The following is a 25,274-nucleotide window of genomic DNA, read 5'->3' as shown; positions in this document are numbered from 1 at the left end:
ATCGGCTGAGAATGGCTGAGAAAGGCGGCATCACTAGCAGGAGACAGAGGGGCTGCAGAAAAGACTGCAGGACATGTGAGATCTGTACACTGCACATGTACAAGGAGTTGTACTGACTGCAGGCACACATGACAGCACCAGCAGGTAACCCACCTTCTGCATTTTAAATCCATGCTCTTTAGACATTTGCAGAGTAACACACTTAGGAAAATAACATTTAACAAGCCTGCATTTGATTTCATGTCTCCATAATAAGACATCATTACTTTCCAACAGAGGAGATCCATTTTAACACTGCCAAACCCGTGTATGGGGGGGGGGGGGGGGAGGGCATTCATTAAACTGCGCTAGTGCCAATCGGGTCACTAATGCAAAAAAACTCCTATTGACTTCAATAGGAGTTTCTGTGCGATAACGACCCTGATTGGCAGTTTGATAAATAACCCGGATAAAATGCAGTCAGGGTTTACCGCGTAAATTAGAGACAGGTAATGACAATTAGATAATAAATACGCTTGTTAATAAAGCCTCACAATATACATGTTATGTTCTATATCCATATACAATGCACAGATTACATCTTTCAAAATGACGTATTGGGGTGCACTCCCCATGTATACAGTGCAAGATAATTAGACCTGGTTACAGTATACTGTATGTATTTAGCAGTAATGTACATTTAAAGGATTTGAGTCCAACTCTTTATAGTTTTATTTTTTTTATCCAATTGTGACATCAGTTTCTACATAGCGGCGTTCATTAAAGTTCCTATACAAATAATTAGACATTGAAACTAAATGCCTTAGTAACATTTGACAATAAAAGTGTTTGAAGTGTAAATGAAAATGCCTATTTATCTGGGATTTAAAAACAATAATACATCACTAAAATCATTACTTTTTTTTTTTTTTTTGCTTATGGCGATGCTTTGGGTTAATTTTCTATGTCAGGGGTGGCAATCTTCAGTCCTCAAGGGCCACAAACAGGTCAGGTTTTCAAGATATCCCTGCTTCAGCACAGGCAGCTCAATCAGTGGCCCAGTCGCAGATTGAGCCACCTGTGCTGAAGCTGGGACTAATTGAGCCACTTGTGCTGAAGCTGGGACTAATTGAGCCACCTGTGCTGAAGCTGGGACTAATTGAGCCACCTGTGCTGAAGCAGGGATATCTTGAAAACCTGACCTGTTGGTGGCCCTTGAGGACTGGAGTTGTCCACTCCTGATCTATACAGTGGCATCACTCCCTCTCTGTTCCTGCTGTTAATACCTCTCCCGATATACCCCACACCCTGCTGGCTGTTCCCATTGCTTAGTCACATTACTCTCCAGGGTTTAGGTCACCTAATGCAATAACGACTCCCAGGTCACCTTCCTCTCCAGAGGTTGACGTTACATCTCCCTGTACACAAGGCTCTGACTCACCTGTCCGATATAAGGATAAGCCACATCCGAGTCTATCCCCCCGTTGTCTCTCACATAACCGAATGCGTTGGTCATGTACCCTCCATCGCATCCGTAGTTATCCGTGTCGCAATCCACCAGGTTCTGTGGGCTGAGGGACACCAGTGTCCCCGTTTTCTTCATGAGATGCCCTTCTAAGGCACCTACTGAACTGAAAGCCCAGCACGAGCCCTTGGTGGCCCTTGAGGACTGGAGTTGGCCAACCCTGATCCATGTCACCCTATTTGAGAAAAAATATTACAGGTACCCCAGCACTGCATGTGCGGGGTGCAATGTGAGCAGGGTTGCCACCACTCCGGGTTTAACCCGGAGACTACGGGTTTTCGGCCACCCAGGCTACGGGTGTAGCTGAAGAATTTCCGGGCGGCGTTGACGGCATCTTCCCCTGCAAATCCTGTCAACATGGCTACGCGAAGTCAAATGGCGCCGGGTTGCCATGATAACCGGAGTACGTGACGTCACATCACGTGACACCCATTGCCATGACAACAGGCCGCTACATCCCTACATCACACGGCATTACGTTGCCATCCAAATTACTTAGGATAATGTTTCATACTCATGAGGCGTCCCGTTGGCATGGCAACTTGAAGGCCGCGTGACGCCGTGATGTCACGTTGTCATGGCAACGCGCGCCATTTGACATTGCGGAGCCACGCTGACTGGAACTTGCAGGGGGTGATGCAGCCGCAGGTAAGATTAATAAATGTAAAAATGTTCTTGCAAAAAGTGTCCGGGTTAGCGTTCAATAGAAGGTGGCAACCCTGAATGTGAGGGATGTACATTTCGGGGGGAGACCAGCCTGGAGTCTGTACAATGGTATAGTGATTAAGTAATGGTTTTAAAACTGTACGTTTATAGGACTCCCGAAAGGGGGAAATGGAACAAACACAGACCGGCGATGGGACTGGAGAATAAAACGTGTCTGGGTGATATTTGGGGGCGAAAATCTCAAAAACCCGATAACTTTCCTGGAAAGTCCCCACAAAGAGCTTTCCATCGATGTAGAACATGAAGGTTGAGCGATGGGAGGCGGAGGGGGTTATTCATTAAACTGTGATAGTGCCGATTGGGGCACAGAAACTCCAAATTGGCTCCTTTTAAAGCAGCACTCCAATAGACAGTGTGCTTTTTTTTTTTTCAATGTATATAAGTTTGAGGCAGGGGGTCTCCGGAGCTGAACCGCGTTGGGTTCCGCGTCGGGGACCCCCTGCTTCCCGAGAGACAGATTGGTGCTGCCGGTATCGCTGTGCAATTTAAAGCTCCCGCGTCACATGGGCCAACAGGAAAAGACAAGGGATGACGTCACGGCTTCCTATTGGCCCACAGGACAGGGGACATTTAAACGGCCCGGCCAGGGCTCCCACCGCTAGCACCTGCAGAGGAGGTAAGTCTCTCGGGGAGCAGGGGGTTCCCCGGAGCTGAAATCAACCCGGATCAGCAGGATCCCCCCTGCTTCAAACCTATGGAAATAAAACAAAAACACACTGTCACGTGGAGTGTCTCTTTAAAAGGAAATTGTTCAAAGCCCCTTTAGAGAAGGGAAGTCCATTTGTATGAAGATGGGTGTACAGGTACAGTACACAGATGCATCTTTGGGTGACATCAGATTTAATTTACGCTGGAACATATGAAATCCTTATGACAGTAATTTATTGGTTATCTGACACTGAACGAGCACTGTATATATCCTCTTCTGCTGCTGTCCCGTTTCTGTCCTGCCTGCCCCCTCTACTCACTCTCAGTGTCACTCCTCTCTGTGACTGCCTTCTTTCTTCTATCGCTGTCCCCAATGTCATTGTCCCCTTGGCTCCCTCTGCCTGACCCTCGTCACCATCCACTTGTCCGTACCTGTCCCTTGTCATGTCTCCATTCTGTCTTCTTTAGTTCTGGTCACTGTCCCATGTCTTCTGTGTCACTGTCCCCTCTGCCTCTTTCATACACACAGGACACACCAAGGGAAACTGCGGCCGCATATCGTAATCCCAGGAACACAAAACAAAGCATGGAAGGGATCGGAAGGATTTGCTTCCCATGTGTCTGGAACATAATGTCTAAAATGCAGTTGGTTGTCAGTGAGGGTCACATTGTAATAGGTTTCTGTTCACACGCGAACCTTAGAAGGTCGTTAGAAGATCAATGCTCAGACGCAGTGCCAGGATAATGTCATTAATCTCCCTGCTGCCTCCAACTCTAACAGGCCTTACTTAGCGATATATAAACAGCGGTGTAGCCCCTCAATAAGCAGAGAAGTTTAGGCATACAATCAGGGCCGTCTTAACGTATGGGCACGCTGGGCAGTTGCCCGGGGGCCCCACGCGCCCGGCCCATGCGTGCCCACCAATGCTCTCCCCCCGCCCGGCACCGCTCGCTATCTCCCCGCCCGGCACCCAGGCTTGCTCTCCCCCCGCCCGGCACCACAGCTCCGCTCGCTCTCCCTTGCCCGGAAGTGTAACCCCGGCTCCGCTCGCTCTCCGCCCGCCCGGCGCGCGTCACAACCGCTCGCAGCCTAGCAGTGCAGCACTTCTGGTGCCTGCTGCTGCTAGTGAGCGCGTGGGAGGCTGGGAGCGACAGTGTAGGCCGGGCCCCGTGCACTGCTTTCCCGGGGGCCCCTAATGTTGTTCAGATGGCCCTGTATACAATGTCAAAATTGTAAGCTCTCCGGGGCAGGGATTTCCTTTCCTATTGTCTGATCTGGTTTGTTGCACTTTTTTGTATTAGAATTGTCTGTACTGTATTGTCTCTCTTGTAAAGCGCTGAGAACACTGTGGGCGCTATATAAATAAAGATATACATACAGTACATACATACATACTTACAGTAAAACAATATAGAAGCAGGTGTGGGTCTGTGTGCATGATTGGTGCCTTAAGGCCGTGCCTATAGTGCCGTCGATGGCGACACGACGGGTGACGTCTCCCGTCGCCGAAAGTTATATTTCGGCGGGCGTCGTCGTCGCGTAATTCCGGCAATTTGATTGGTTCAAGGGCCGTCACGTGACGCGACAGCCCTTGAAAAATCAAATTTTGCCGGCTACCAGTTTTCGCGACGGGAACGTCGCGCGCACTATGAGCGCACGCGGCTGCGGAAATGCTTTTGTTTTCGAGCGACGTCGCTGGCACTATAGGCACGGCCTAAAACAGAAACAGTGTGTTGACCAATGATCCATACAAACACATCTATGTAACATGTAGATGTTATTCCATATTCCCCAATGTCATGCAGTAGCTGCAAAGGCAAACAAGATCTTATCTTGCATCAAACGGGCAATGGATGGAAGGGAAGTAAACATAATTATGCCCCTTTACAAAGCATTAGTAAGACCACACCTTGAGTATGGAGTACAATTTTGGGCACCAATCCTAAGAACATACATTATGGAACTAGAGAGAGTGCAGAGAAGAGCCACCAAATTAATAAAGGGGATGGACATTCTAACTTATGAGGAGAGGCTAGCTAAATTAGATTTATTTACATTAGAAAAGAGGCGTCTAAGAGGGGATATGATAACTATATACAAATATATTCAGGGACAATACAAGGAGCTTTCAAAAGAACTATTCATCCCACGGGCAGTACAAAGGACTCGGGCCATCCCTTAAGGTTGGAGGAAAGGAAATTTCACCAGCAACAAAGGAAAGGGTTCTTTACAGTAAGGGCAGTTAAAATGTGGAATTCATTACCTATGGAGACTGTGATGGCAGATACAATAGATTTGTTCAAAAAAAGGTTGGACATCTTTTTAGATGGGAAAGGTATACAGGGATATACCAAATAAATATACATGGGAAGGATGTTGATCCAGGGATTAATCCGATTGCCAATTCTTGGAGTCAGGAAGGAATTAATTTTTCCCCTTAATGGGGTTTTTTGTTTGCCTTCCTCTGGATCAATAAGTATAGATATAGGATAAAGTATCTGTTGTCTAAATTTAGCATAGGTTGAACTTGATGGACCTACGTCTTTTTTCAACCTCATCTACTATGTAACTATGTATATGTAGCGGTCATGTAAAATGGCTACAGTCATCTCTCCTGCTGACAGTAAGGCCTGGTAAGTTGTGGGCATGCCAGCAGTAATTATGGAGGTTTGCCCTCACACCCTGGTGAGGTGCCCTATGTATGGATGGGAGTGGTCATGAACTCTGACTCCATGGTTAGTGATGTCAGAGTTATGCCAGCCCCCAGAGTACATAAGGCACAGCACTGTGACTAAAAGTTAGTTCTGCGTAGTTCTGAGTTGTTGCTGAGGAGTTCCTGTTGCTGTGCTGCCTCTGTCAGTAAGAGGCAGATGGAGGTCTGCAACATTGTTGCAGTAGTCTGAATGCAGAGCTGTGAGTCTGGCAGCACAAAGCAGACAGAGACAAGCTGCCTGAGAGAACTGTGACCAGGGACCTGGCACAGGGCCGAGATCCCTGCGGGGATAGGGAACCCACCTATTAAGGGAAGGCGTACCTTTCGGAGGGAAGCAGCTGGAAGATGGAGGGCTAAGTACACCCCATTGTGGAGGGCAGCTAGCCCACCTCAAGCAATAAAAATGCATCTGATCAAAGACACCCTCGTGTGTGAGTCTGGGATTACTCTGCAGAGGGGAGCACCACGGAGGAGTTCCTCAACAGGACCATCCCCATGCGGACGCAGGGACCCTGATGAGGTGGAGGCGCTGCACTGGATATAGGTAGGACTCAGCACACTACCTCAGCTGCCTGTCTGGACGGGTCCTCCCCACACACCATCATGCGGGAGACTCAGGAGTCCTGTAGCCAACAGGTGCACCACCAGACACTATCACACTGTAATGGGGACCGGTTAGACCACAGGGGCCAATGTGAGATTGGGTGGGTCAGGCCGGTTCACAAAAACCGTTACATTTGGAGGCGAGCTGCTGAGATATGTAGACCTGTCAACAGGACAGGCTTTTGCTAGGCACACTGGGAAACAGGGAGAAGTGTCTGCTGCCACTTTGTGCTGCGTTGGGACGGACCTAGGGGCGGTCAAGGGGGCTGATGGCGTGTGTCAGTTCGCAGGGACGACCTAGGGGCCTGAAAGGAGTGGGGGGTTTGGAGCCGGGCTATAGCTGTCCTAGTCACCGTGAGATAGTGCTAGTTGGTAGGATGCCAGAAGGGATAGCCTGTTAACGTGGTCAGGAGTCCTGGAGAGGGTCTGCGCTAGGCTGACCAAGACAGGTAGACGCCCAAGTACTGCATGGAAGAGCCAGAGTACTCTAGCCCATTCCAGATCACTCACCGTAGGGAGCACAGACTGGGAGGAAGGAGTCACAGCAGACACTGAGAGAGTGAGCCTAGCCTGAGGTAGTGCAACATGAGTCCAGCCTACATTAGGTACACATGTGGTGGTGCATCAGGGCAATCTTTATTGTACCGGTGTGGTGGCTGCCCCGCAGAGAGGAGCCCCATGTACAATACTGTTAAGTACAGCGAGAAAATGGCGACCGCAAGAATGGAGGATCCGCGCGGTGCGGATAGTCCAAAATGGCGGACGGAGGCTAATGGAGAGAGCGCACATGGTGTGTGTGCGGGTAAAGATGACATGGAACAATTGATGAGGCGGTACTACAGTCTTCGTCAGAAAGACGGAGAGGAGCTATCTGAGTTCCTCCTGCGGATTGGTGCAGTCTTGTGGGAGATGCGGAGAAGGGATCGTATCACGGCCACCGAAGTGGATATGTACTGTTGTGATCAATTTCTGAGGAGCGATGCCTGACCATCCGGTTGTGGTCATGATGAGGTGCTCTTGGATGCGGGGTGACCCCCTTTCCTGGAAGTGGCTAGTGGAGAAGATAGGGAAACACGAAGTTACAGCTGCTGCTAATATGGATAGCAGAGCGACCCAAAATGGTGGTTCCCGCTTCCCTGGGAGACCGCGTGGGCCAGTTGCAGAAAATTCTGCAAATGCTAAAATTGCATAAAGTTGGCCGGGATTGGCGCCAAAGAGAAAACCACACCCTGCGGGGAGGTATGGCGCGAAAGCTGTAGCCGCGCCCTCAGAGACTGTGACGGACTTAGAGCCAATTAGGGGCCATAACGTGAAAGAGTGTGCCGCCCCTCCTTTAAATTCCACCAGGGGGAGCGAGAATTTTGAGCAGTCATCAGCCATTTCTGTTCACCAGGAGGAAGAGCCGGGACTCTATATCAATATGAGTCCTGCTGAAGTTCAGGCTGTCTTCAGGGAGAAGTTACTTAGTGCCTCCCATGACCAACACCCAGCTGTGGTGATGCCCCAGCCGGCGGACCACACCAGTGAAGCTGGAGATAAGGAATCACCTGCCCCGTTATCTGTGGAACAGGAGAGACCACTGTGCAAAGTGTCTCCCGTAACCAGCACAACAAAGAGCGAGATGGACATTGGGGTATATCCCTACTCATTGCCAGGATGCTCCCTGGTAGTCAAGGCGGGGGCGGACACAGCCATGCTGACGGCTGAAGCCCCGCGTGCGGCCTGCACCGAACCAGTTGATCCCGGAGAATGGGGATCGCTCCTAATGATCAGAACGGAGCCTGAAGAGAGAGGGGTCTACAACCGCGGTGAGAACCCGGAACCTCACCGTCGGTCCCCTGCGGGAGTGCCACTCCCCGAGTCGGAGTTCGGCTCCTCGGAAGAGGAACAAGCGACCCTAACGACGGTGGTGATGCGCCTACCGGCGGACCACTACAGCGGTGCGGGAAAAGAACCGGCACTTACCTGTGTCGCGGCGGAGCGGAGTCTCGTGTCGCCGGTGCAGAGACAACCGGAGCGGCGGAGTCCCACGGCCGTGGTGACTTACAGCGCGGAAGGAGGAGAAGATCCCATCCCGAGCCGACGGAGCGGTGAGATACATCCTTACCCTCCCCAGGCGCTGGTGGTGGCAACGGCGGAGGAAGGCCTAGCCCAGGCCCGAGTGGAGCGGAGAGCAGAACCATCACTTCCGGCGGCGGATGTCGTTGTGGAGGAAGAGATCCCGCATGGGGATCCATCGCAAGATGGCGGAGTATCAGGTTCCTGTGATGACGTCACTTCCGGCGGAGGTAGCGGAACGACAAGAGAGAGAACCACAACGCCTCGGCGATCGGGCAGTGCTTCCCGATCACCTGTGTCAACACAGAGCTGGCAGGCTGCGAGGAGAGCTGAGACGGGTGAGGCCCAACCAGCGGCACGTCCGCACAATGATACGGGACTATCCGAAGGCAGAGAGCGGGTCGGAACCCCGCGGATGCCCATTACCTGTCCCTACGCCCAAACCCATGCCCTAGATAAAGCCCCTGTCCCAGTCACCTTTTCCCGTGGGTCCACGTCCAGTTTGGGAATGTCAGGAGGGTCCCAGGGAACCGGTGAGGAACGGACTGGGGAGAGACTGAACAGTTACGCTTCAGAGGGGGGTTCCAGGGGTGGAGGGCAACTGGGTATGGCATCGATGGCCCGGTGGGTACCTAATGTAACCGATTCGGCAGAGGAAAAGGTACCGGGATCATACCTATGGTCCAAGCCTCGCTCGGAAAGAACCGCGGGGATATCTTCTTGGGGGAATACAGAGGAGGGGGACTCACTAGAGTGGGGGTCTGAGGAACGTAAGGAGACCCGATGGTGGGCGGTGGGGGAATTTACACCGGCCCAGAAGAAGAGGAAGATGCAGGAACGATGGTTTCAGATATGTCAGCATAATATAGAGCCTATGGGGCCTGGGATATTATCTGACCCCGTGGACACAGACGAGCCCCTGTCATGGGTGTTGCCAGGGAGGGCAGGGAACGCAGAGCTGACTAGGAGCAGCCGGGCCGAGAGGGCTATTATAGCCAAGTACAAAGCGCCCCACAGGTTGGAGTACCTGTATGTCCCTGAACCCCTCATGGAGGGAGAAATTGAGTTTAAAACGGGTTCCACTGGTGAGGATGGGGGATATGGCACTGATGAGGAGGAAGGATCAGGGGAAGAAGATTGGGATCCTGGCGGGTTATATGAGAAGTGTTGCGCAGAGGGTTACAGCATTGCTGCTTTAAGCCCAGTGGACCATGCTGTGCACAAGCCACCGTAAGAGGGTATGGTAGTACCACTAATGGATACTCCATAAGGGAGTAACCCGGGTTGTTATCATCCAAAGTTAGGATGTATCTGTTACTATGTGTGATGAAGTTATGTACTGTAATGTTGTGATTAATTATGTGTGTTCCATTTTACAGTGCTTCAAATTTAGGTCCCAGCCGGGGACGGTGGGATTCACCAGGGGGAGAATGTAGCGGTCATGTAAAATGGCTACAGTCATCTCTCCTGCTGACAGTAAGGCCTGGTAAGTTGTGGGCATGCCAGCAGTAATTATGGAGGTTTGCCCTCACACCCTGGTGAGGTGCCCTATGTATGGATGGGAGTGGTCATGAACTCTGACTCCATGGTTAGTGATGTCAGAGTTATGCCAGCCCCCAGAGTACATAAGGCACAGCACTGTGACTAAAAGTTAGTTCTGCGTAGTTCTGAGTTGTTGCTGAGGAGTTCCTGTTGCTGTGCTGCCTCTGTCAGTAAGAGGCAGATGGAGGTCTGCAACATTGTTGCAGTAGTCTGAATGCAGAGCTGTGAGTCTGGCAGCACAAAGCAGACAGAGACAAGCTGCCTGAGAGAACTGTGACCAGGGACCTGGCACAGGGCCGAGATCCCTGCAGGGATAGGGAACCCACCTATTAAGGGAAGGCGTACCTTTCGGAGGGAAGCAGCTGGAAGATGGAGGGCTAAGTACACTCCATTGTGGAGGGCAGCTAGCCCACCTCAAGCAATAAAGATGCATCTGATCAAAGACACCCTCGTGTGTGAGTCTGGGATTACTCTGCAGAGGGGAGCACCACGGAGGAGTTCCTCAACAGGACCATCCCCATGCGGACGCAGGGACCCTGATGAGGTGGAGGCGCTGCACTGGATATAGGTAGGACTCAGCACACTACCTCAGCTGCCTGTCTGGATGGGTCCTCCCCACACACCATCATGCGGGAGACTCAGGAGTCCTGTAGCCAACAGGTGCACCACCAGACACTATCACACTGTAATGGGGACCGGTTAGACCACAGGGGCCAATGTGAGATTGGGTGGGTCAGGCCGGTTCACAAAAACCGTTACATATATAACATACACTGATGTAAATGTACACATACACACACACACACGTAATACATATATAAGCTTGACAAAGGACCTTTGTGATCCGAAACGTCGCCCATTTTAAATATTTTTTTGCACCTGTGATGGAGCGAATACAACTTTCTTTATATATATATATTTAAATATTTAAATTGCAATGCAGCATGATCTGTAGCTTTAATGCATTAAATATGTACACTGCCTTTAGCTCACGTTGTTCCCAAGAGGATCTACATCTTTGCAGCAGCAATCTCTCTTAGATTATAGGAAGTACTAGCCCTGCCCTTGTATGAGATGTAACGCCAGAGAACTCAAAGTCATATGAATTTCTAATTTGTAAAATGTTATAATGATGAAGTATTTGTTTTAAACTGTAAGCTTTGAAGTCCTTTATAAGTAAGCTCTCCGGGGCAGGAATTTCCTCCCCTATTGTCTGATTTTGTTCTTTCATTTATTGTACTATATTTCCCTGTACTGTATTATCTCTTGTAAAGTATACAGCAGGTAAAGATATATATATACATACATACATACATACATACATACTGTACATTCATACATTCGACTCTCAGACAAGGGGGGGATGGAATACACAGGGCTCGGCGATGGAAGAGTGGAGACTAAAACAGATTGGATATCATTTTGGGGTGAAAACGGTGGAAATTCAAACAACTGATGATTTTCTTGGAAAGTCCTTGCAAACAGTATTTCATTGATGCACCAGGATATTTGGTTGCGGACATTTTGGGGGAACCAAACCTCCGCCGGCATTTAGACGCTACTCACCTTGCGCAGGGACCTCTTGCCGCTGGCTGCTTTGCCGCCAAGGTAAATTCCTAACTTTAACCCTTACCTAATTGAAACCTCTAATACTAACGCTACCCCCTGCCCATAAAACCTACCCCCTGCCCTTAATCCCTTACCCTAAAACGTTTATCCCCTTACCCTAAGACCCCAGGGGTCATGGCTGCACGCGCTCCGCAGCGTCTGGCAGCGCGTGCACCCGTTTCAGCCGCGACCTGTGTTCTGCGGCTTTGTTTTCAGAGCAGAGCAGGAGATCCGATGGGGGAGGCGTGGCGGGGGCGCGGCCATGACGTCACACGGCTGGTTCGCCCTCATTGGTTGAACCGCTGCCTTGACGTGGCCAATGCTCGGCTGCCGCGCTAAAAATCCTTTCTTTTGGCCAAGGCGGGCACTTATCGCGGCTTGTGTGCGCACGCACACACGCAGACTGGGGCCTGCCCCATAGAGGGCTGTGCCTTGTGTGCGGCGCGCACGCCGCAGCTGCCACTGGGGACCTAGCCTTAGCACTTACCCGAAACCCCCTATCTTTAACCCACTACCATTACCGTTAAATTAACCCTTAAATGAAAGCTACCTTGGCGAAGTGGCCGGCGACTGAGTGTCCCACAGCGGAGAGGCTGCAGGACCATCTGCGGCCGAACGCCAGCAGAGACTTAGTCGCGCTAGGCGAGCGACCAAATATCCCATTCCGGTTCAACGATTGGAACATTGGAGGGAGAAACAAAAAGGCTGTAGGAGAGAGTGACAGAGGGATAGACACTTGTGAGTGAGATCATGAGATAACTCTTTTCTCCGTGTGTTTTAGGTCGTAGCCCCTTGATGCAGATGAAGGGACACCAATGGATAATCCCACTTTGCTGCCCCTTGTGGATGTGGATAAAGGATTTGCCATTGCCTTGTTCTTGCTCCTGTGTGTTTTTCTGGCCATGATGATTGTCCGCTGTGCCCGGCTCATTATGGATCCTTACAAGGACATCCCGAACTCCATGTGGGAGGACCAGTGAGAAGTGTTGGCTGAAAGGAGACAAGCTTTTAGTGGCATTCCATACACCTATGGCTATAGGCCAAATGCCGTCTACTACACAACGTTTTTCTTTATCTTACAAAAGGTTCCTTTCTAAACTTCCCTAGATCTTTCTAAGTGAGTAAACAACCCTTCTGCCTGGGATAGACGGACATGGCGGATAGAATTGGATGAAGCGTTCATTCCAGGCTGATGATGTCACTGCTCTCACTTGGGAAGGAGAAGCCAATAAACAGTGACATGAACAAGGGATTCTGGGAGTGGACATAGCAACCACAGAGTCTCCCTGATACAGCAGCAAAAAAATATACATAGGTAGTAATTGTGATTCCGTGCCGACTTGGGGCTAATCAGGCTGAGGAATGGTCCTGATGTGTACCTTTTACGTTTTTTTTTTTAAGCGGTACAGAGAGTATTAGGTGACACAGGCAGGAATCGAATAACTCACCTTAAAGCAGCAATCCAATTTTTGGGGAACTTCTTTTAAAAAAAATCAGAAGCAGGGAATCTCTCGGTGCTGAACCGTGCTATTTCAAGCTCCGGGGACCCTCAAATTCCTGAGATATTTACCTCCTTTTGGTGCTGGTAAAATAAACGTAAAATCAAACATGTCAGAAGCTGCCATGTCATGACGTGGCAGCATTCTATTGGCCGGTGGCAGTTAGGTTTGGATGGCAGCCATATTGACTTCCCAAAAGGGACCAGAAACACACTGTCACTGGGGAGTTTTCTGACTCTAAAATGTTTTTGGGTTGTGTTTTCGTTGGAACTCAAATCGTTTTAATTTGGGATTTTCTTTTTAAACTATTGGGGGGAAAAACACCTTAAAATAAGTGTTAAAAAAAACCCATATACATAAAAAAAATTGTTACGTTTTTAAACTTTTTCGCAAAGTTTTGAGGGCTTTTTTTGTTTGCGAAGTCCAAAGTTCACTCAAATGAATGAGAGAACGAGCCTTTCTCAGGATCTGGCTCAGATTAGAATATTTCTTCTATTGTTCAAGTCGAACTTCCGAATGAACGTACAAGTTTGGTTTTCGAACTTGCGAATATGCCCACCCTGAATAAATTATTTTTTTAAAAAAAATATTTCAGGAGCCAGGGGATCACCGGAGATAAAATAAATAAATAAAAATAGTGCAGTGACTTCCGGAGAAATATACCAAAGCAAACAAAGAAGTGTGAGCGGGGGGGATGCTCCTGCTGAGATATTGGCTTCTTACTTACAGCTGGTCCGACTTCGCAGTGATGGTAAAAGTGCCATGTACTTTCTTCTAATGAACAGCACCTAAGGCAAACCAAGTCATGGGATTTCCCTATGACAGGGGTGTCCAACTCAAGGGCCACCAACAGGTCAGGCTTTAAAGATATCCCTGATTAAGCACAGGTGGCTTAATCAGTGGCTCAGTCAAAGACTGAGTCACTGATTGAGCCACTTGTGCTGAAGCTGGGACTGATTGAGCCACTTGTGCTGAAGCTGGGACTGATTGAGCCACCTGTGCTGAAGCTGGGACTGATTGGGCCACTTGTGCTGAAGCTGGGACTGATTGAGCCACCTGTGCTGAAGCAGGGACTGATTGAGCCACCTGTGCTGAAGCAGGGATATCCGTAATACTTGGCCTGCTAGTGGCCCTTGAGGACTGGAGTTGGCCACCCTTGCTAGTATAGAGCGATACAATGACACCCCCGGAGGAAACGAGCGAACTGCAGGGCATCTTCTGAGGCTCCTTCCACATAGTGTGACTTCAGTGAGACGTGGCCCAGAAAAAATACAAGATAATCACAATATCAATAGCTTTAAAAAGTCTTTCAATAAAGGACCCTAAAATCCCACGTATGTGGGACCCTACACACACCCGTGTGAGTCCTATATTCATCAACAAAGCACAAAATGTATTTCTATGGAATGTAATGCTTTTGTATCTATTCATTTTTAGACAGACTACGCCCTAAAAACTGTAAATACTCTTTTTTAATAACATTTTTTTTTAACAAACTTTTTTTTTACGGTTCAGGAAGGTTCAGGTGTCACAGACATCAAGGTGAACAGAACTCCACAGAGGTCATTGAGATACGATGTAACGAACTAGCACTGCAGATACCTCTAACACAGCGACATCGCTGCTAAACCCCACCCCCCCGCAAAGGAAAGTTGTACTGTATATTGAAATCCTATTCTTTTCAAAAGCCTCATCCTGATGTCATCAAATGGTCCCTGTCTCAGACACCGTCATCAATGACATCACAAGAGGCGACAGTTGGGCAGCAGAGACGCAGAACACTGGACATGGATTGGCAGCACACAGAAGGAAACCATGGGGTCTCTTATTGGGATGATTTAACTTGATTTTATCGATATTCAAAATTTTCTTTATATATTAAGCACACAAGTTTACCTTTTCTGAAATCATTTAAATTTACATTTTCTTAATTGGGGTGTAACCTTCGTTTTGAAGCCATTTTCATGTCTGAGGAAGTGCATTCTAAAAACATGGGGATTTTTAAAATATGTGTAACGGACTTTTTGGACCACCCAATCTCACATTGGCCCCTGTGGTCTACTGGCCCCATTACATGTCTGTATGTCGTGTGGTGCACCTGCTGGCTTACAGGACTCCTGAGTCTCCCAGAGAAGCGGGAGCCGCCATCTTGGTTTACACGGCCATTCACATAAGCAACTGAGGTAGATTTTTGGTTGTAGCTCACCGTCTGGCAAGCAGATTCTCAGTTTTCTCCGCACGACAACAATGTCCTCCAGGGTAGTCCCCCGGGATCCTAGGCAGGACAAAAACGGCGTGGCCACAGCCTTGGCGCCACTCCATAGCATGCCCGCCAAAGTCACTTTGGTCGCCCGCTCCTCCGTGGTATACTCACCACGTGCGCTCCCTCCACCAGCCGCGGTCCGCCATCTTGGACTCTCCGCACCGCGCGGAGCTTCTCTACTTGCTGTCGCCATCTTCACACTGTAATTTCTCATATCGCACATGGAGCTCTTCTCTGCGGGGCAGCTGCCATTTCAATGCAACAAAGAATGCCACGATGCACCACCTACATGTATCTAATGTACGTCTGACTCATGTTGCACTACCTCAGGCTAGGCTCACTCTTTGTGTATGCTGTGTCCACCTTCCTCCAGTCTGTGCTCTGTGGTAAGTGTCCTGGTTACTGGCTAGAGTACTCTGGCTTCTCCCATGCAGTACTAGGGCGTCTACCTGTTGGCCAGCCTAGCGCAGACCCTCTACAGAATTCCTGATCCTTGTTAACAGGCTATTCCTTCAGGCATCCTACCAACTAGCTGCCTCAAGGTGACTAGGACAGCTATAGCCCTGTCTCCAGACCCACTGTACTCCACTCAGGATCCTAGGTTGTCCTTGCGAGCTGACAAATCCATCTGTCCCGACTACCCCTAGGCTCCGTCCCCATACACAGCACTGACTGGCAGCATACACTCTCCTGTTTCCTAGGGTGCCTAGCAAAAGCCTGTCCTGTTGATAGGTATCTCAGCCACGCCTCCAATTGTAACAGACTTTTTGGACCACCCAATCTCACATTGGCCCCTGTGGTCTACTGGCCCCATTACATCTGTATGTCGTGTGGTGCACCTGCTGGCTTACAGGACTCCTGAGTCTCCTGCTGGGTGTTAGTGGGGATATCAGCACGACAGGCATCTGAGGTAGTGCAGTCTGAGTCCTACTCACATACGATGCAGCGCCTCCACTCCATCAGGATCTCTGCGGCTGCAGGGAGAAGTGTCTGATGGGGAACTCCTTCTGGGTGCTTCCTTCTGTGTAATAACTTCATTCTCACACAGCAAGGATTTGGTGAAACTGGGCATCTTTATTGCATGTTCAGGCAGACTGCCCCTCATAGCGGTCGTTCTAGCCGCTCATTTCCATGTACTGCATCCCTCTCGGAAAGTTCCTTCTCTCTTAATAGAGTTGGATCACCATCTGTGTCAGATCCCTGAACACAGTGTGGGGTATGCTATCAATTGAATCTGACAGCCTTAACTTCTGCAGACACTCCTTGACCTTCAACCCAGACTTAATACTTGCACTCTGGATAACCACTAACTTTAGGCAGTGCAGTGTCTTATATAGACTCAGAAAACAGCCACACCTCTTGTGTCACTAACAGTGGACACAGAGTATGTTACCACTCCCCTTGTATGCATATGACACCTCACCAGGGTGTGAGGGCAAACCTCCATGATTGTTGCTGGCAACCCTGCATACTTACCAGGTTTACTGCCAGCATGAGAAAGGACTGTATACCATTTTTATACATGGCTACATATGGCTGCAGTCTGGCCAGGCATTATGCATTGGCACAGTGACAAATCACTCATCTGATTCTGCCGTGAGAAGGTCACACTCCACATTTAATTTACTGCTGCAAATATTTAACCTGCCTTGTGAGATTTTATTAAATAAAATTGTTTTTGCAGATGTAGCTTCACGGGCCTTTGTCTGAAAGCATCCAACTAAGATCCATCAGCCGTACAGTGCAGAATTGGTTACCAATCTTAACCTGGTGAATGGAAAAGCTGTCTCTGATTCTGCACTTCTTTATACTGTGGAATTTATTTATAAAATATTTTACCAGGAAGTAATACATTGAGAGTTATTAGGGGTACGGAACCTATGTAGCTACAATTACCCAGACTTCCGATGTCAGCAGTAGACAGAATGTTTGGGTGTCTGTATCTGTGTACATGGGTGAGTGACAGGGTTACCACCTTCCACTGAAGGCTAACTGAAGAGACTTTCTACAATGACATTTTTTACATTTATCTTATTTATATATTTATTTCTCTTATTGGCTGCGGCATCTCTTGGCAACATCTCCCCCTGCAACATCTCAGCATGGCTCCGCGACGCCAAATGGTGCGTGCGTTGCCATTACAACGTGGCATCATGGCGCCACGCGGCGTCAAGTTGCCAGGACAACAGGATGCCCGTATGGCGCCATGTGACTCCGAGTTGTCATGGCAATGGAAGCGCCGTGACATCACGTATTGTCCCGTTGTCATGGCAACGCGGCTCCATTTGACGTCGCGCAGCCACGTTGATAGAATTTGCAGGGGGAGATGCTGCCGCCACGAGATTTTCCAGCTAATCCCGTAGCAACGTGGCCCAAAGCTGTAGTCTGCGGGTCAAACCCGGAGCGGTGGCAACCCTGGTGGGTGAGTGTGCATGTGCAGATCTGTGTAAAGGTGGGCCCCGGTAATGCAGCGGGTTCCATTTTATGGTCCCGCCGCAAAGCAAAAATCGCCGGAAAGCGGAACCGGCGAGTTTCACCATCTGTGCATGCGCAGACCGGCAATTTCCCCTTCTGCGCATGTGCAACCTCCGTTCTGCGCAGGCGCAACCTCTGCACCCCCGTTCTGCGCATGCGCGACCTGGGCAGCCCTCGTTCTGCGCATGTGCAGACGTGGCGGCTCTCTTCCCGGTACCCCTGTATGAGCGGTACGCCATAAAGCGGGGCCCTACTGTATATAATTGTGTGTGTGTGTTTAGACCAGGCGTGCCAATAAACGGGGAACACATTTTTGGGCGGACCACTGTCCTACAGCCCCCTACATCCGGTTTAAATTAATAGCTAAACCTAAACTAAATAACACCAAAAGTAAACAAGTTTAACAGAAACATTAAAATATTACACACATTTTTTATTGAGAAGAAAAAACTAGCAACCCTAATAAAATAAAAAGAAGAATCTGAACGTAGAATATCTCAGTGGGTTTTTGAACTTGGCGTTTCCGTTAACAGTTTCTCAACGTTCGGATTGCTTTCCGAGGTGGATAACAAACTGGCGCCCACATGGTCGCCTCTCACTACGGCTTTGTACTGTACGAAAACGCATCCTCACATAACAAATACGGGGAATAACTTACATTACATGTTAATGTCATTACTTACATTGATTTGATTTATTTTATGTTTTTAATTGTTAAAGTTATTAAACATGTGTTCAATTTTCAAAATGTATGTTAATATTCAGAAGATTTCCCCTCTTGTGTATTTTTAAGCATTTTATTCCTTTCCTTGGTGTTTTTTTTTTTCTTCTCCTTCATCAGGTGCCCCACAGCTAAAGCCGTCGCGAGTCGCAAGTTAGCCACCCCTGACTTAGACTGTATCAGAGCACGTGTGTAGCAGTGTAATGGTGTGTAGGGGCTACCCTGGCTTTGCGGGCACAAGGGGGTGTGCTGGCAGCGGAGCCCCCCTGTAAAACAAAGAGGGGGACTTACCTAGAAGACCAGCAACCCTCTGCTGGCAGGGTTGCGCCGTCATGTGATGTCACGGCGTCTTGAGATGTCACGTTGCCATGGCAATTAGACACTGTGGGAGGTGGCACAGAGACACAATACACCTCCCTCCACCACCACATACCTCTCTGCCACGCACTTCATCCTCTCCCTCCTGTTGGCGCTGGGATCCAACTCCCGGACCAGCTCCACCTTCCCCCCCCCTCCTCCTCCGGTCGGGTGAAAGTTGGATCCCGGCGCTGACAGGTGGGAGAGGAGGACGTGCGGGGCCCCAGAAGCGCGAAGTCCAAGGTGGCCTCCTTGCTCGCCATGCCCTAAGGCCTAGTGCAGGCCTGCACGACATACGGCGGGGACACCCTGTGCGGCCCGCGACAACTCCCTCCAACCCCTCCCCCACTTCACCCCCCCTCCTGGTAGGGAAGGAAGGAGCGCGCTCCAGCAGTGTGTGACAGCGCTCTCCCCCTAGGGTTGCCAAGTGTCCGGTTTTCACCCGGACAGGCCGGTAATTCCGATGCCTGTCCGGTAGAAAATCGAAGGTAACACTGGACACGTGTCCGGTATTACCATTTTTGCGGCGAGGGCAGGCAGTGCTAAAACTGCAGGCGGGGGCGGGAGGAGCACTCGTGAGTCTGTGCAGCCTGTCCCTGATTGGAGGAGCGGAGAGCCAATCAGAGGACAGCGGGAGCAGAGCACACACCCCGGCGGCCCAGAGAAGTGTATTCTTCCTGACATTAAGGTAAGGACACAGATTTGGGGGATGGGGGGGCCAGAGAGAGATGGTGACAGGATAGGCCGGCCTGGGTGAGATGGAGATAGGATGGGGTGAGAGGATGAGGGGGACAGGGTGAGAGGGATGGGGGGGGGACAGGGTGAGAGGGATGGGGGGGGGGCAGGGTGAGAGGGATGGGGGGGGACAGGGTGAGAAAATGATGGGGGGGGGACAGGGTGAGAAGATGATGGGGGGGACAGGGTGAGAGGGATGGGGGGGACAGGGTGAGAAGATGATGGGGGGGGGGGACAGGGTGAGAGGGATGATGGGGGGAATAAGATGAGATGGTGATGGGGGCCAGCCTGGGGAGATGAGATCATGGGGGATATTTAATATGTATTGGGGAGGTGGGGGGACATTTAATATGTATTGGGGAGGTGGGGGTATATTTAATATGTATTGGGGAGGTGGGGGTATATTTTATATGTATTGGGGAGGTGGGGGTATATTTTATATGTATTGGGGAGGTGGGGGTATATTTTATATGTGTTGTGGAGTTGGGAGTATATTTTAAATGTATTTGGGGGCGATGGGGGTATTTTTTAATTGTATTAGGGGGAGGTGGGGGTATTTTAAAATGTATTCGGGCGTGGGGGTATTTTAAATGTATTTGGGGGGCGTGGGGTATTTTTAATGTGTTCGGGGGGGGGGGGCGTGGGTGTCCAGTATTTTTGGACAAGCCACCTGGCAACCCTACTCCCCCCCATGCCCCGCCCCTCCCTCTCCCGCTCTAGCAGTGTAGCTGCTAGAGCGCGCATCCCTCGCGCTTCTCCCTGCCGCCATCTCAGTTGCCTCCGCCGCCACCTCTGCTTCTGCTGCCGTCGCCATCAGGTAACATGGGGGGGTAGTTCATACATGAGGGGTTGGGGGGGGGGGGGCTGCTAAAATGGGCTGGGGGGCTGCTGAAATGGGCAGGGGGCTGCTGAAATGGGCTGGGGGGGGGGCTGCTGAAATGGGCTGCGGGGGCTTCTCAAATGGGTTGTGGGGGGGCTGCTGAAATGGACTGGGGGAGGCTGCTGAAATGGACTGGGGGGGGCTGCTGAAATGAGTTGGGGGGAGAGATGTGAGGTGCAGGGGGGAGAGAGATGTGGGGTGCAGGGGGGAGAGAGATGTGAGGTGCAGGGGGGAGAGAGATGTGAGGTGCAGGGGGGGGAGAGATGTGAGGTGCAGGGGGGGAGAGAGATGTGAGGTGCAGGGGGGGAGAGATGTGTGGTGCAGGGGGGGAGAGTGATGTGAGGTGCAGGGGGGGGAGAGTGATGTGAGGTGCAGGGGGGTGGGATGTGTTGTGTGCAGGGGGGTATTATGTGTATGGGTGAGAGGGAGAGATGAGGGTATGAGAGATCGATGGGGAGTCTCGCAAAGGTTGATGATTAGGGTTTTTGTGGGAGATATGAGGATGATGATGAGGGTGCTGGGGTAGATATATGAGGATGATGACGATGAAGGGTGCTGGGGTAGATATATGAGGATGAGGATGATTTTACCCGTGCAGCCCCAAACTTTTTTCCTTGGAGCAGTTCGGCCCTTCTCGCTGTACAAGTTGTGCAGGCCTGCCATACACCGTCCGGTCACACACCCCCTCCTCACGCACACCCTCCGCTGCTGACACCCAAATGCCACCCCCACCCCACAACAACTGACACCACAACCCCCCCACACCCCTACCGTACACCCTCCGGTGCCACCGCTACTTACAATTGGGGGGGAGGGGGGAGAAGAAACGGCCTCTAGCTATGACAACAGCCGTGACGTCACGGCTGTCGGGAGGTGGGGGGCTGTCGGGAGGTGGGGGGGGGCATGAGCTTTGGCGGGAAGTCCCACATGCTGCCGTGTTTAACCCTTTCCGCTCTGGATTGGGGGGGGGGGGGGCCTGCGACGTCGCGCTGGTCTGTGAAGTGGGGTGGCAGCTCTCCTGGTGTCCTTGGGCAAGGTCACGGTATCTCGCGCTGCTGCAGACACACCCCACCCTCCCGCACACCCTCCGCAGTGACCGGTGCACAGCCCCTACTGACCTGGCGGGACTAGACACCACCTCAGGGTACCGTGCACTACCACGTGCCCCCCCAAACTAAACCCCCCCCGCTTCCCCCCTTCACCAACACCGCCCGGTGCAGTCGCCCGCCAGCACACCATACACCGTCCGGTCACAACCCCCCCCCCCCCCCTCGCACACCCTCCGCTGCCTGACACCCAAATGCCACCCCCACCCCCACAAACAACTGCCACCACCACCCCCCCCTCACCCCTACCGTACACCCTCCCGGTGCCACCGTTACTTACACTTCTCACCCGCAGCTCACCCCCCCCCGGGGAGTGGTGGAGGGGGGGAAGACACATGCAGGTTACAAGGGGGGGGGAGAGAACACCGCCCGGGGGGGGGGGGGGGAGGAAGAGAGAAACACTGGCCAGGGATGGGGGGGGAAATGATTGCCTGGGACGGGGGCGGGGACTCGACACCCCTTACCTCACCACCCCCCCACCCAAGATTCACCCCCCTCCACCCCACCCCACCAACCCAAGATTCACCCCCCAACCCAAGATTCACCCACCCCCCCCCAACCCAAGATTCACCCACCCCCCCAACCCAAGATTCACCTCCACCCCAAACCCATGATTCACCCCCCTAACCCAAGATTCACCCCCCCCCCAACCCAAGATTCACCCCCCCCCAACCCAAGATTCACCCCCCCCCCCCAACCCAAGATTCACCCCCCCACCCCCCCAACCCAAGATTCACCCCCCCCCAACCCAAGATTCACCCCCCCCCCAACCCAAGATTCACCCCCCCCCAACCCAAGATTCACCCCTCCCCCAACCCAAGATTCACCCCCCCCCCAACCCAAGATTCACCCCCCTCCTTCTACACAAAAGTAATAACAATATAGTGTAATATAATATTACCTGCACTCATTATCTATCTCAAATGAAAACATTGCCTCTTTGTGAGTGATTGTGTGAGAGTGAGTATGTGAGGGTGTGAGTGATTGTGTGTGTGAGTGTGACTGAGATGTATATTTCCTCTTGCACATGCAATACTTGCTCTAGAAGAAAATAACCACGCCCACTCCTCTCGGCACCGCCCACTCACGTGTAACTCCGCCCAGTCACTCACCCCGGTTGCCTCATTTGACCCCGCCCACTGTACCATAGAGTTCCCCCCGCGCGCTTGCGGAGTCTCCCGTTGACGTCACGTCCGGTGAGGCGCTCGGTTCCGGAGCTGGTCTTCCCTCCCGTCACCCCGGCAACCGGCGGAGAGATAGAGGGGCCGGTCCCGAGCACCGCAAGGAGCACAGACCCGAACGCGGGACTCTGCACCGGTATAAACACGTGCACTCACACCAAGATACACATGTGCATGCAGATACACACACACACACAGCACACACACCTACCTACCTACATAGAATGCACACATATGATACATCTACATATTATGCACACGCATGTATACATATATCTACATATGCACATGCATGTATACTGTACATATAATGCACATGCATGTATACATGTATGTACATATGCGTAAACATATCTACATATTATGCACATACGTGTGTGTATAATGCATATACATATATCTACATACATTTATACACAATGCCCACACATGTATACATATCTACGTATTATGCACATACGTGTGTGTGTGTATATGTATGTATGTATATATATATATATATATATATATATGATATATATTAGCTGATAGACCCGGCGTTGCCTGGGATGTAAATGGATACAAGAAATGTATGTTGTTTAAAAAGAAAATGGGCATAAGAATCATGTATATTTGCGCAGAGGGGGAATGGGGGTATTTGTGAGGGGCAGAAAATCATATTGTATTTGGCATGAGTGTCTTATGGAGGTGAGATATGTATGTAATGTGTGGGGGGGGGGTGTAGAGATGTGTAAAGTTAGAGTAGGGTAGATGGTAAGAGAGAGTGGGGGGGGCAGAGAGGCATAATAATCATATGTGCATTGAAGGGGTGTGGGGGGAAGGGAGGGAGGTGCATAGTGGAGTGGTCATTTTGGAAGGGTAAGTGGAGGGGTGTGTGGAGTGGAGGATATTGGTGGTTTCTGTGGAGAGCGGAAGCGGTGATAGAAATTGTTTGTGTGAAGAGGAGTGAAGGAAGGGGGACCATGGAGGGGGGTGAATAGCGATAGTCGGCCGGGAAGGCGCCCATTTTGGCACAGTAGCGGTGTCGGCGATGATGGGGCCAGATGTCCAGTGCAAGCGCGGGCTGGGTTGTCGGATGGTAAGAGGAGCAGGGGAGGGAAGAGCGTGTATAGTGTAGCGGTAAGGGTATATTGGTAATGGTGTGAAGCCGGTGAAGGTAACGGATTTTTGAGGGATAATAGGGGGAGGAATAGCGGATAGTGGAGACAGTGAGCGTCAGAGGAGCGGGTGGGAACGGCCATTTTGACACAGTAATCGTCGTGCACAGCGGAGGCGGTCAGCGTGCTTATTACTGGTCCATTTGTCATGCCTGCTGAGTGGAGGCGCGGTGGGGTCTGCACAATGGAGGTAGTGATTTGTCAGGGGTGTACAGCAAGTGGCGTGGACGGGTAAGAGTGGGGGTGGAACGCAGAGCGGTTGTATTGATGGTGCGTGATGTTGAAGGAGGTAGAGAGGGTTTGAAAGTGAGGTGTGTGAGATGAATGAGGAGATGGAGAGGATAGTAAAGGTGCGCAGGGAGAGACAGGGTTGGAAAGTGGGTTAGATTTACCAAGGTCAGTGGGTGAGTCTGCAGGGGTGATCCCAGGGGGGGTAGCGTGAGTCCGCAGGGAGAGAGTCTCAGAGGTTTTGCTGAGGGCTCAGTTTAGGCTTCAGAGTCTCGGGTGACAAGGGGGTATGGTGACTGCAGGGGTGAGAGTCTGTGGCAGTATGGGTCTGTGTGTGTCACATTAAAGTAGGTGTGTCCGTGATGTCAGCGTACCTCGTGGCCAATGAGAGGGTGTGGGGGGGGGTGGGGGTCTATGGGCGGACCGACGGACCAATGAGACTCCCCACATCTACTAACAATCAAACACTTTTGAGATTTACTTTTATATATATATAGTTATATATATATAAAATCAAAAAATAAATAGATGATACCGTTCTGTGGCTAACGAAATGCTTTTATTTGTGCGAGCTTTCGAGATACACTGATCTCTTCTTCCGGCGATGTTACAATGAATGAAGCAAGGATTACTTAAAAACAGTGTCTCTTGGAATGTTATCTGTGCTGGTCCTTCCCCCGATGTGGATGTGTTTTATGGCTAGAGGTGTCAAAGGGTTACTGAAAGCAAGTGAAAGAGTGTGTATGTGTATCAGTGTGAATAAGAATGAATGGAGAGCCCACAGTATAAACAGTGCTCTACACAAGGTGTGTGTGGAGTGAGAGGGGATATAAATGGTGTGGGTGGGTGTGGAAATGTGAGAGTTTGTAGCACAACTAAAAGTGTGTGTGGATACTATGTGGTCCCTATTGGTGTATAGGGATGGAAAAATAAGGAGTATTAGTATGTGTGAGAGACAGCTGTGTGTGCAATACATATAGCACAGTATGTACAGACATGGCCTTTAGCGCTCATGGGAAGAGAGTTCGCTAGTGTCAGTAATGACTCATAAAATTTCGATCTCTGTTTAGGCCACTGCTAAGTGTCCCGAACAGTTGCATAAATTTGTATTCATGCAACCGTCTCTCTTTCGGGGTTTTAAGATTACCTTTGAGTATGGCAACCCTCAGATCGTTCATCTTATGGCCAGAGTCAGAGAAATGTTCGCCAACAGGACTGTTCCGCGTGTGATGCTGTGGCGATGCAGGTTCATTCTCTTGTTTAGCCCCT

The 25,274-nt window shown here is 50.6% G+C and overlaps 2 protein-coding genes across 3 annotated transcripts in view; both read left to right on the top strand.

Annotated features, from left to right (window-relative positions):
- The first annotated feature begins 12,218 nt into the window (after positions 1 to 12,218).
- LOC142498510 (cortexin domain-containing 1 protein-like) lies at positions 12,219 to 12,450 on the top strand. Its single transcript, XM_075606744.1, has one exon. It carries the CDS (start codon positions 12,219 to 12,221, stop codon positions 12,381 to 12,383), a length of 165 nt encoding a protein of 54 aa, XP_075462859.1. The 3' UTR covers positions 12,384 to 12,450.
- A 10,145-nt stretch (positions 12,451 to 22,595) lies between these two features.
- The window catches only part of SETDB1 (SET domain bifurcated histone lysine methyltransferase 1), a 60,263-nt gene continuing 57,584 nt past the window's right edge, over positions 22,596 to 25,274 (top strand). Inside the window, exon 1 of one of the 2 annotated variants that reach the window (XM_075607567.1) lies at positions 22,596 to 22,756. The gene's annotated coding sequence lies outside the window, so the exon portion shown is untranslated. The remainder of the gene's footprint in view (positions 22,757 to 25,274) is intronic. The other variant, XM_075607569.1, reaches the window with a different exon arrangement.

Source organism: Ascaphus truei, chromosome 7, assembly GCF_040206685.1.
Source record: "Ascaphus truei isolate aAscTru1 chromosome 7, aAscTru1.hap1, whole genome shotgun sequence".
NCBI lineage: Eukaryota > Metazoa > Chordata > Amphibia > Anura > Ascaphidae > Ascaphus > Ascaphus truei.
Note: the sequence above shows the minus strand (reverse complement) of the source record. Positions and strands in the feature narration are given on the sequence as shown.